This window comes from Stigmatopora argus, chromosome 13, assembly GCF_051989625.1.
Source record: "Stigmatopora argus isolate UIUO_Sarg chromosome 13, RoL_Sarg_1.0, whole genome shotgun sequence".
Lineage (NCBI taxonomy): Eukaryota > Metazoa > Chordata > Actinopteri > Syngnathiformes > Syngnathidae > Stigmatopora > Stigmatopora argus.
In genome coordinates this window covers 9,790,611-9,802,280 of record NC_135399.1, presented here as the reverse complement: position 1 = coordinate 9,802,280, position 11,670 = coordinate 9,790,611, and the positions used below count along the sequence as shown (strand labels likewise).

The 11,670-nt window shown below is 42.6% G+C and overlaps 1 protein-coding gene and 1 long non-coding RNA gene across 4 annotated transcripts in view; one reads left to right on the top strand and one right to left on the bottom strand.

Annotated features, from left to right (window-relative positions):
* LOC144086705 (uncharacterized) overlaps positions 1 to 10,398 on the top strand; it is a 22,221-nt gene extending 11,823 nt beyond the window's left edge. Inside the window, exons 6-11 of one of the 3 annotated variants that reach the window (XR_013304559.1) lie at positions 131 to 366; positions 5,259 to 5,366; positions 6,618 to 6,881; positions 7,940 to 8,046; positions 9,233 to 9,320; positions 9,421 to 10,398. This is a non-coding gene — a long non-coding RNA (uncharacterized LOC144086705). Of the gene's footprint in view, positions 1 to 130; positions 367 to 5,258; positions 5,367 to 6,617; positions 6,882 to 7,939; positions 8,047 to 9,232 lie in introns of all 3 variants that reach the window. The other 2 variants (XR_013304558.1, XR_013304560.1) reach the window with 2 other exon arrangements.
* The window catches only part of LOC144086701 (E3 ubiquitin-protein ligase MARCHF4-like), a 13,709-nt gene extending 2,039 nt beyond the window's left edge, over positions 1 to 11,670 (bottom strand). Inside the window, exons 1-4 of the mRNA XM_077616742.1 lie at positions 11,355 to 11,670; positions 10,547 to 11,178; positions 945 to 1,100; positions 158 to 350 (exon numbers count right to left, since the gene is read on the bottom strand). Coding sequence (XP_077472868.1) covers positions 158 to 350; positions 945 to 1,100; positions 10,547 to 10,933 — 736 coding nt within the window. The 5' untranslated portion in view covers positions 10,934 to 11,178; positions 11,355 to 11,670. The remainder of the gene's footprint in view (positions 1 to 157; positions 351 to 944; positions 1,101 to 10,546; positions 11,179 to 11,354) is intronic.

Here is an 11,670-nt window from a genome sequence, read left to right as displayed (position 1 = left end):
TTAGTCATACTTGATGCCCTATTAATTATTAGGCTAAAGAAAAGCTCCAAATTTCCCGGACTTTTATTGTTTTTTGTTGGAGAACTTGTTAAGACCCTGATCCTTTGCTGGGTTCTTTTAAATCCGACAGTGTCGGGAACGGAACGGAGCGACTCACCTATGCAGACGACGTCCATGAAGCCGTACATGCCGTAGCAGATCTGGAAGAGCAGGTCTTGGCGCTGCCAGCGCGCTGACGGGCTAAATGAGGACCACACTAACCAGGAGATGCTGGCCATGAGGAAAAGAGAGCCCAAGATGGCCGCCGCAATCTGCACTTTCTCAATCACCGTGAGGGAAATGGACTGCCACTGCCAGACACAAAAGGTCAGTCGTCAAAGTATTAATTACAGTATTGTCGTTAAATATAACTCACTTCGCTAGGTCTGCCTTTGTAGTTATCATTCAAAGTTAACTCATTCAATGCCAATCAGGTAGATGTGCATTATTCTATTATGAGTGTGTTGAAACTAAGCTAAAACCTTATTTATTTCTCAAAATAAATCTCAAAACACGTGTCAAACATTTTGAATTTTTATGACACACTGTGATGTATTAACTTGAGCTGAACTCTTTCCCTGAAGGAAATTGCCTTTCCTAATTTGTGTATCACTTTAAAGCAAGTGCCTCGAAATGGAATACATGATGTAAATAGACTGCAATGTCACCCAAGCACTTTATATTTTCCAGTTTATTCACCCGTTTTGCCTCCCACTCATGTAGCAGAGTTGCAGTCTAAGATGCTTTGCGATCTTTCGTCATTATCCTCGCAAATACTTCCTTTCTGTAGATGGAAAAGGCTGTCATCTCTTTTTTTTTTAGATATAAATTGAATCTGTCAAACTTTATCAAGGCAACTCAACTGATCTTGACATAAATATCAAAACATGGGTTGACATCCTCACCTGCAGCGGGTTCTTTGTGCTTATGGCGATGACCTGGTATTTGTAATAGCAGAGCTCACAGGCCCAGGAACCTCGCTCGCTGATCCATTTGATGAGGCAGGGCTGATGGGTACAGCGGACTGAGCCGCTGCAGCGACATGGGCTCAGGAGCTCCCCCTGCGTAAAATCAAGCTCTATTACCGAATGGGTAGAAATTCAATGAAGTAGTACAATATTTGAAAGAAAACCATGTTCAAACCTGAGTTTTGCAAGACTAATTCACCAATCAGTTTTTTTTGCACATTTAATATTCCAATCATTCTTGTTTCATTGTTATACTAATCACTATTTTGGGGTAGGAAAACACCCATGTAGTGCACTTATATTTTCATGTTATGGACCATAAATGACGCCGAACAAATGCTTGCAGGTTAAAGTTGGTATCTGACACTAGATGCAATTGGCAAACAAGATTGTATGGTTAGTGATCGACTGTTAATGCGCCCCCCAAATTTTGTATTCTTGTATCTTTCATTATAGATTAGTTTTATTCTGTTTTGCTCATTTTTATTAGCTGTCATTTTTCGTGAATCTATTATCGCCACTAATAAGTGAAACTTACAGAAGGCGAAGGTTCTTTATTTGGTACGTTAAGTTAATTGGCACTAAAACGTGATCATTCAATGCTAGCCATTTCAGTTCAAATGGATGTAATGTCATCAATGGCAATGAATTAATTAACCAAAACATTTTTCATCATTCCTTCATACTTCTATCTTTATCATTCTGAACTTAATTCGTACCCTGAACCTTGAAATGGTGATGCAAATGTGCTGCTAACATGATCTCAAATTGTAAAATGGCAGTGCTTCTCCGCGTTGTTAACGTTCTGAAATCAGTGGGAACAGGCTGGGGGTTGGATAGAAAGGCCTGTCCACAGATGGTTCGAGTGGGCGTGTATTGGCAGAACCGTCAGAACACTTGTGACGTGTCCGGCGGGACTCGACACGCTCGCTGTGACGGCACGGATCGCCGCCAAGAGCTGAAGAGTAAATGCGAGCATCTGATAACAAACGTGGCATTCCAGCCTACTCGCGCAGGAAGTCACAACTAAATGTCCTTTTGTTGATCAAACAGCAGAGGAAAAAAACTGAACAATGTGCCCGTCTGTGTTCGAATAATGCACATTTGAACACCGTATTAGGGCTGTGTTATCACCAAAACACTTTGCCGATAATTTATCTATAGCCCGTGGCATTACTCAAAAGCTCGGCGTCAGTCCGAGTGCACTCCATTAACTTTAGGGGGAGGAAAATTGCATTATAATAAACCTTTTGCTACAGAAAATGAATTAAGGAGGGGGAAAAGGGCAATGGTGCGCACATCTTTGAGCTTTGGCTATGTATCAGAGATCGGGGACAACAGGCAAAGGCATTATTTTTAATATGTTTTCATTGTGTTGTTGCGAAGGGCGAAATGGAGTGTTAGAGAGTCGATCCTTTAGTGGTCAAATGCAGGCAGGGGCATTTTGTGCTGCTGCAGGCAGCAAAACTCAGAAAGCCATTCGCCGCTAATGAGCAGTCACCTTGGCATTCCCTTTAAAAATCATTGCAGGGAGTGGCACACTCATAGTTGGTGACATGGTGGAAGGCAAAACTACGTGAAGCATGAAGAACCGCTACAGCAGATTCAGATGATGACATTTTTTCAAGATCTGTCTTGATATATGGCCTAGAGTAGTTCTGAGGAAAAGACAGGAGGCGGAGCTAGAAGAAGTGGAGATGCAGCTCCTAAGGTTGTCCTTAGGAGCGACTAGGTTCGATAGGATTAGAAATGAGACAATAAGATAAGAGCGACAGTGAAGGTTACCAGTAACATTGTTTTCTATAGCGTATTTAAAATGTTGGTACAATTTAATTTTTGGCATATTACTCATCCAGATATGATGCTTCACTGAAATCAGCAGGTGGTTTGTCCGCAGAGCAAACTAGTGTGTGTGTGTGCGTGTTTAAAAATCCTTTACGCCCCCTAGCATGCCATTTGCAAAGTATGCCAGCACCGCCATTACTCCAAACACAAAAAAAACAAATGATATAAAACATCAAGCTTGGTAACTCAAGTGTGTAAAGCAGTGACAGTCCCCTGAACAAAATGAGTGGGAATGCAATGCGATGGCTAGATATGATCACGCCGCCAAATACGCAACATTATGCAGTGTGCGTCTGCTTTGCATTTCACTGATGTCTCGAGCAATGATTGCTTGAGGAATGAATTGGAGCGTTTTAAGTGAGCCGAGACACGAGGAAGCCCACTTCCTCGGAGATTAATTTAAGAGGTATGACGGGGGGTGGGCTGGGCTGGGGTGGTGGTGAATGTATTGCCGTTAAAATGAGCACCGTTATGCCCGAGATGGAATGAGACAAAAGAGGCCTAGAATAAGATGGTTGATTTTCTTTTGAAATTGCTTTCGTCTGGGCCACTTCCAACAAAAAAGCAGCATGTCTGTCCTCTCTATAAGAAGCGGCAAAATGTATTGGAAGAATGACACCAACTTCACCCCGAAGACTACTTATTGTGCCGTAGACAAGTCCGAGTGCATTTGGCCAAGTTGCCACTTAGCCAAGTGTGGATTCTGAGGTGAAACAAGATAGACGCAGTTGCTGCCGAATGGCACTTTTCCCCCCGCCCTGCAGGATGACTGCCTTCATTTTTGATCAAATTGTACATCATTTCCAAAAAACCTGGCTATTTCGCAGCAATTAGAGCAGGGATAGAGCTGCATAAGACTTTGAGACTGTGGAAACGAGCTCGGGCAATTCTGAGTAACCACGAGCTAAATTACGGATGGTGTTGTGATGTGACACTGGTTAACATACTCTGTGATCCATTAAAAGTCGTTAAGACAGAATAAAAGGAGGGTCGGGTACCTGTAAAAGAGGCACCATTCTTTAGTTTTTGGGGTGAAAGAAGTTTAGGAAATGATGCCTTCATTTTGTAGGTGGCCGGCTTGTAAAACATTGAAAAACGTGCATGAATACGCAGGCATTGACAATGCAGATCATTTTTGGGTACCATTTAAGGTGATAAATGTCCAATCCATTGGAATAGAGGGTGATTATTTGCTGCGAGATGTCCCAGTTCAAATGGATTGGACGTTTCTCACCATCTATGGCATGGAATAGGTTAAAGGAGTCAGTTACCCACGCAAGATATTTTTCAGTCTTTTGCAATTTTTTTCAGTTATTTTTGAATAATTTCATGAAACAAAAAAAACTAAATATAACATTATGTAGTGTAATTTTAAAATAATAAAGAAATAAACAAATAACATTTTTAGAAACGACTCTTAAGAGAAGTTTGAACATATTATATATGTAGAAACGTATATTTAAAAATATGGAAACATGATTTAAATAAACCCTTTATAAAACTACAACGATGAAAAACTGCAAAAATACAAATTACAATGGGTTTCCTCTTTATAACTTTTATACACAGTATATATAGTCTATAATCCAAAAGCGTGATTTATGGGTGTGTGAGTGTGTGTGTGTGTGTGTATGTCAAGATTCTCTCCCTACATTTGTTCAAACCGTGCAATGTAGAGAATTGAAATTTTTTATGGTGGCCAGAAATGGCTGTCGAATCCGGATAGACGAGTGATTGCATTTTGTGACATTCTCTAAGTGTGTAAACTGAATCTTTTATTTGTTAAACACCCATTTTTCAAAAGAGTATTTTTTACTAGCGCAATAATTATCTTTTGGTTCTTCTGTCTATACTGTATATACACATTTATATAATGTTAAATGACAATATCTCACAAATAATAGATAGAAGTTGATTCCATAAGGATGATGCAACAAGTTTATCTCCACACATGGACTTTAACAACTGACTTGATTTTAAATAGTGATGTGGGTTTCATATTCAATAGAAAGAGTACTTAGTCTAATAAAAAAAACATATATATTGTAATAATGCATGGAACAAAGGCCTTAAATTGCTGGTGTGTAATTTTACTTCCACAAGGGATGCCTCGCTTGCCGATTTAATAATGATGGAATCATAACATGAAAAAAATGTAGTGCCGCGGCAGTGATCATGTCGCCTATACAAACTGGCAGCGAGATGGTCCCATTGTTGTGGGCTTTTTACGTAACAAGCGTCATCCTCATTATCTCTTTCTGTGCAAACAAGAGGGTTATATTGGGCTTTACTCTCTTTGTATGTCCAGAAATCGCAACACAAAGCGAGAATTAGCTTGTAAAACATTTGATCTGGTTCGAAGGGACCGCAGGCACCCATTTCTCTTTTTTGCTTATGTATTTTTAGACACTGTGCAAGGATGCTTGGATTAGCTCCCACGTTAGTTTTAGCGGGACGTGTAGTGATCCAAGAATTGAAGTCGAGGGAGGATGACTTACGCGGCTTGATTTTGAGGTTAGTGGAAGCATTGGCTTAAAATCACATTGATTTTTTTTCTGTTTTAGAAACCTTTTTCCGCAAGACATTCTGACAAAACCAACTGTAATTATTTTAATTTTCACTGAGTATAAAAGAATATGGAAATTGGCTTTCGCAAAAACTTGATCAGCCACTGTAAATTCACAATTTAACAAGGGGTGCATGTTTTTCTTAAATGTTTGCTTTACTTTTTGCCTTTCCTCAATTAAATTACTATTTTAAAACTGCAATTTACTCACACAGTTGTTTGATTATCTCAAACATTAAAGTGGGAACACTGCAACAAAAAGAATTATTTTAGGGAGTGATTTTGTCAATACGGCCGTCCAGTAACATGCATAAACACTTTGACATGTGTGACACCGGACAAAATGAGTCTCTTAGGGAAATTTCAGGCGTTACGCTTTTGGCAAAACTGGGGATTTTATATAAATATACATATTTTTGAATATCTGTCTACCTCTGAATTATTTTGTTGCCTTTAATGCATTGACAGTTATAGACGTCAAAAAAGCACAGCTCCATCTATCTATAACACAACTCCTAACCTCTACTACTACAGCTCTATCTAGTGGATGTATAACACAATCCCCTAATACCACCACCACCAGTACTACTGCATTTTATAATCTTATATTTGAAACAAACACTCCTTCTTTGGTGGCCAGCCAATCGCAGCCAGTAACACTCATACCTAGGGGCAATTTAGAGTATTCAACCGGCCTACCATGCATGTTTTTGGAATGTGGGAGGAAACCGGCGTACCCGGTGAAAACCCACACAGGCCTGCGGAGAACATGCAAACTCCACACAGGAGGGCTAACCTGAGTTTGAACCCAGGACCCCAGAACTGAGGCCGACGCGCTAACCACTCGTTCCACTGGGCCGCCAATTGTGTCCATATGTTTGTAAATCTAATCCTGATTGTAAATGATCTAACATTTGGATTTCTGTCAGTCGAAGCATGCAGCACAAACCCAATTTAAAATCAGATTGGACAAACAGAAGCTGTTCTCTATCTGGCCACGGTATCATTGCCAGAATTGCAAGACCTGTTCCACTGCACTTGTTTCTCTCACGCCATTTTTTCTTGTTGTCTCGCAGCCTTGTAGACAGAAGTGTTTTTAGGAGAAGAATTGTCACATCAAATCAGTCTGTCTACGTGACAACGTTAAAAGACGAGGCAGGTGGAACAACTAACATCCCTGCTGGCTCTATCACTCACAGGCATGCGGACCTTTCGCTTATCTCTCCTTTCGGAAACGTGCATGGTTCACACCGATCTGGCTTCGGTGGAGAGACAACATCCCAAGCACGAGCGCTAAGAGATAAGACGGCGTTCAATCAAGCTTTATTGACAAGCCGTGACGTATCAAGGAGACGTCGATAACGTGGCGGGAGGAGGCCACGGGAAATGCGGCGGCTTCGCCGCTGCTTTGTATGCTGGGCAAAATTTGCTGAACCATGAGAAATGGTGTGGGAAAGAAAGAGGTAAAAAGGAAAAAAAGCTATGCAGCCTCTGGACACTGTATTAGTAATAATTAAAAAGCCGAACCTCAGAGGTGAAAGCATGTACCGAGATGCAAAAAGAGTAATTAGCTGAGCCTTTGTTAGCCATTAGAAAGGCAATGACCGTGAAATGATACAGTAAGTTGCAGGCTTTGCATAAAGACAAAAGGACACGTTAATTGCTTTCTATATGCTCATTGAGGAAGTGACTTTTGGACTTTTTCCGAGCCACTGACGACGATAGACATTCAATCTGATTGGGAGGTCTGGCATGAACAGTAATAGACATCAAATCCAATTCAACTTGGATGACCAGCAGGGAGTAATCATGTTTCACTGCCATTGGCGGCGATAGACGCACAATGAAATTTGACTAGAGGGGCGGCAGCAATTGTTCAATCCACCGCTGCCTGCCCTCTCCATCAAAATAGATGGGACATCTTTCACTCAATGGGAATTGAGTACTTAGTTTTAATTCATACAACAAAAGTTATGGCTTTTTTTCTCATTATTTTGCAGCACATTTAGAATTCTGTCATTTTTACCCTCCATATTATTGTAAAATAGTGTAATAATAATTTTGAGCATAATATACTGTATTTTTCCACATATCGCATATAAGCCGTACCCTTAAGATTGCTTTAAAATTGTTGAATTTTACGATTTCTCTCGTATAAAACGCCCCCTGATTCACAATTTCCCCCTCCATATTCATGGTTTTAATAGGGAGTACAAATGTTACTTTGAAGGGAAAATCTTAAGAAAAATCATCGCACGTGGTATTTCAGAGATACTGTATGAATCGAAAGGACCATCTGCTGGACTGCACATTCCCAAAGGGTGTGCCTTCACATGGATGAATTCAAAGTGCATATAAGCCGTATCCTTGATTCAATCATCATTTTTTTAGTTACAAATAGTACGGCATATATGTGAGAAAATACGGTAATAGAATGATATAACATTGCACTTTTAGTTTAAAAAATACTTCTTTTTTCAACTAATCCTGTTACCACAACTATTTTTTCTTCACTAATAAGATGACAAGCACTATTTCCTCGATCATCAGGACAAGGACAAGTCTTCTCCAGTCGCTGCAACCTTGCACTGAGATTGGGTTCTCTCGTCCAAGACCTTGGAAATGCAGGCAAGAATGCTACCCTGTGTTGTATTTATGTGCCGTGTCAACTAAAACGTGATTCCCAACCACGCTTTACAACACATTAGTGTGCTGTGAAAGGTCTAGACTAGAAATAATCTTGGTTCATCAATATGGCAGCAATGTATAGTGACAGGCTGAACAATGAAATGTCATGACATGCACATTGGCGAATGTTAGCATTCAGACAACACAATAATGATAGCCTGCCTACAACCCATCAGTCTAAGATTTTACAGAGTGCATTTGCGTAAATGGACATGGTGATTATTACTTCAGTAATCAGTGGAACCTTATCTTATGAGTACCACAGTTCTGTATGTTTCTAATTACCCTGTCTTATTGTTATTTTTATTGCTCTGTTTTATAGCCTAAAACTTTGTGATCAATATTTGGATATATTGCTACGGTGCATGTACTATTCGTACACTGCCTGGCCCCAAAACAACTCACGTATTCGAATAATTGGTTAGAGCACCTTTATATTTCATTAGGGCACCGATTCTCTGTGGCATTGTTTAAATGAGGTTCTGCAATGTCACCATTTTTATTTCATTACGCTTTCACCGTCATTTCGCATTGACAACGTTAGAGTCGGACCACTGCTTCCAAAGGCTTCAATTTGCTAGGGAGCATAAATATTGGACTCTGGAGCAATGTGGAGGAAGGTCGCGTATTCTGATGAGTCCAGATTTACTGTCCTGTTCCAGAGTGATGGGCGTATGAGGTTGAGAAGAGAGGCAGATGAAGTGAAGCACGTGTCATGCCTCGTTCCTACCGCACAGGCCTGTGGAGGCAGTGTTTCTGCAGATCTAGCTTCAGCAACAATATGTGCTCAAAGAATGAGGATGCTGACTACCTGAAAATACGGAAATGCCGCGGGTAAACTCGGCAGTCTGTGCAGCGATCTGACTCTACCGTCATCAATGCAAAATCTTGCTACCAAATGATGCAACACCGGATTGAAATAAATCTTGTGATATTGCAGACAAGCTTAAGTGATTGATCACTTAACCTGTACTTTGGCTAAGGGACTGTAATACCCTCATGCGAAGTTATTTATTGAATGGGACGCTCAACACACACGAATCCAATGCGTTAAATCTTAAATGTCAATTATACGCTGTTACTGCCACAGGCAAGTGAATAGTACTTCACCTAATATCTTTCTCAGGTCAAGATGCAATAACAGCCTGAATCCAGTTCCAAACCAGAAGGCACTGACCTTCCTGAAAATCAACCGTGTTCCTCTTAGTCAAAAGGTCATTTTTTTCTGGTAAGCACGCTTTCAATGCCTTTTGAGGATGGTTTATGTCTAATCATGTGGCTTTTTTCATTGCTATGCTGCAAATTTACAATCAGATTTTCACTAGTCGACATCCAGCAAATGAGTTGATTTCTCCAATGCAACCAGATGTTAGCAACTTAAAGCTGTTTTAGCGACAAATGTGGAAAAACAAGGAACTGGAGTCTCGTGTCTAGTTTGGCTTTCTTTCAGAATCAGCTGGGATAGTCTCCAGCACCCCACGTCCTCCAGACTGATAAGCCGTTTTAAAGATTAATGAATGAATAAACTGGTAAACATTGTAATGACAGGTCAATTTCTTCTCCCGATTATCTTCAAATAATGTGTTTACAGAGAACTCTATGAAATTACAATACACCCTTTGCAATTATTCATTCATTTTCTGTACCGCTTAACCTTTTTACAATTATGTAACAAAATATTTTTATTACTTTCAGCATTCAAGAGGTTGATACCTCTGTGAAAAGATATGTTCAAATGAAGCTCCTCAACTCACTTTGTTCCCTGGTTACCAATGTATCACCAGAGGGCGCCAAAACAACAGTTCTTCAACTTTATTGTATAGTACGTATTAGCTTTTAAGCGGGTCCTGGGTTCAAGCCCAGGTCGGTCCATCTGTGTGGAGTTTGCTTGTTTTTCCCGGGCCTGCGTGGGTTTCCTCCGGGTACTCCATTCCAAAAACATGCATGGTAGACTGATTGGACACTCTAAATTGCCCCTAGGTATGGGTGTGAGACTGTGAGTGTGAATGGTTGTCCTTTGTCTCCTTGTGCCCTGCGAGATTCAAGGTGTCCCCCGCCTCTGGCCCGGAGACAGCTGGGATTGGCTCCAGCACCCCACGTGGCCCTAATGAGGATAAAGCGGTTCAGAAAATAAGATGTGCTTTTAAGTGGGCTATTCACGCACTCACCCATTTTGCAGTTTTGTGTAAAAACAGTGAATAGGTGAGTTTTCGATTTTCGTTTGACTGTGATTAGTCTGAGTCACAATGGCCAAATTAAATCCTTAAATCAATGTAGTGCTGAATTTTGTTTCCATAGGGTGGTGGAGTGCAATTGTTGTAGGTGCACGGACTCAATAAATGTTACGGAAAGACTGCAGTGTCGTTTCCTACACGTGAAGTCTGTTGGAATTGGAAGGAATTGTGCATGAAAACAAAGCCTAGGAAACCGCCGCACTCACATGCTCCGGTCCCTGGAAGCAGATCCTGCACACGGGCGTCCTGAAGCCGCTTTCCGTGTAGCTAGTGAGGGAGAACCTCTCCTCCAGTTTGCCCTTCGAGCAGTCGTCCGAAGAGCCGCCGCATCCGCGCAGGGCGGCCGACAGCTCCGCAGCGTCCACCCAGCCCAGCACAGCCGGTCCTCCCTCGGTGGCGGCCACGGGTGGGGTGCCTCGTTCGCCGACGCCCGGCTCGCGGCTCTGCGTGTCTTGTCCGCTCATAGGGCTGAGCTGGGAAGTCGGCGGAGGCGGAGGAGGAGACCCCGCCGCCGGCGGCCCGAACAGGAGCAGCCTGAGGTCACCAAGCAGGACGCAGCAGCGGTTCTTCAGCATCCCCTGACCTCGCAGCATCGGCCCGGCAGGTCCCTGCAAGCGTTCCCGCCCACCCAGTCACAGCAGCACCGCGGCGCTGGGGCGCATTGCGCGTCCCCCCCTCCTTGGTGCTGAGCCGACTGGATATTTTACGAGCTAGTATTCCTTTCCGAAACAGAGCGTCCTTATTTTTTACGTTAGCGTCCGGACGACAGCGAGTACATCCAAAAAGCGAGCAAATCCCACGGAGGTAAACAAGTGTCCGAAGCCATTGGGCGGAGGAGCTGGAAGGAGGAAAGTGGAACGTTAGATTGATGGGCTTTTGCATTTGACTAATAAGGATGTGACCACAGTCTCCTTCTTCTCACGGCCTGCTTTTTGCACGCCACAAACTCCAATGTGGCTTCCTTTAAACTTGACATTAAAGCCACGTCACCGTTCTCGCCTTTGTGCGTCTTACCTGTTCAGCCACGATGATTTGTGCACGATTTTTCCTCATCATCCCGCACCGACCCACCCCTAGCCTACCCCGCCACACATGCTGTCGGCGGCGTCGCCTCCGTGGAAAGCTAGGTGGACGCGTCCGACGATGATGGGGGGTAATCCCACGCCAGCGTCCGAGCGTCTTGCCGTGGGCGAAGAAAGCATCCGGTGCGTCTGGTGCCGTGTGAACGCTGGCTGGTGCTGCTGCCGAGTGGATGGATGCTGCCAAGCATCGTGCAGTCTGGGACGGAGCCCACAACAGACGCAACACACACACACACACGCGCGGGCGC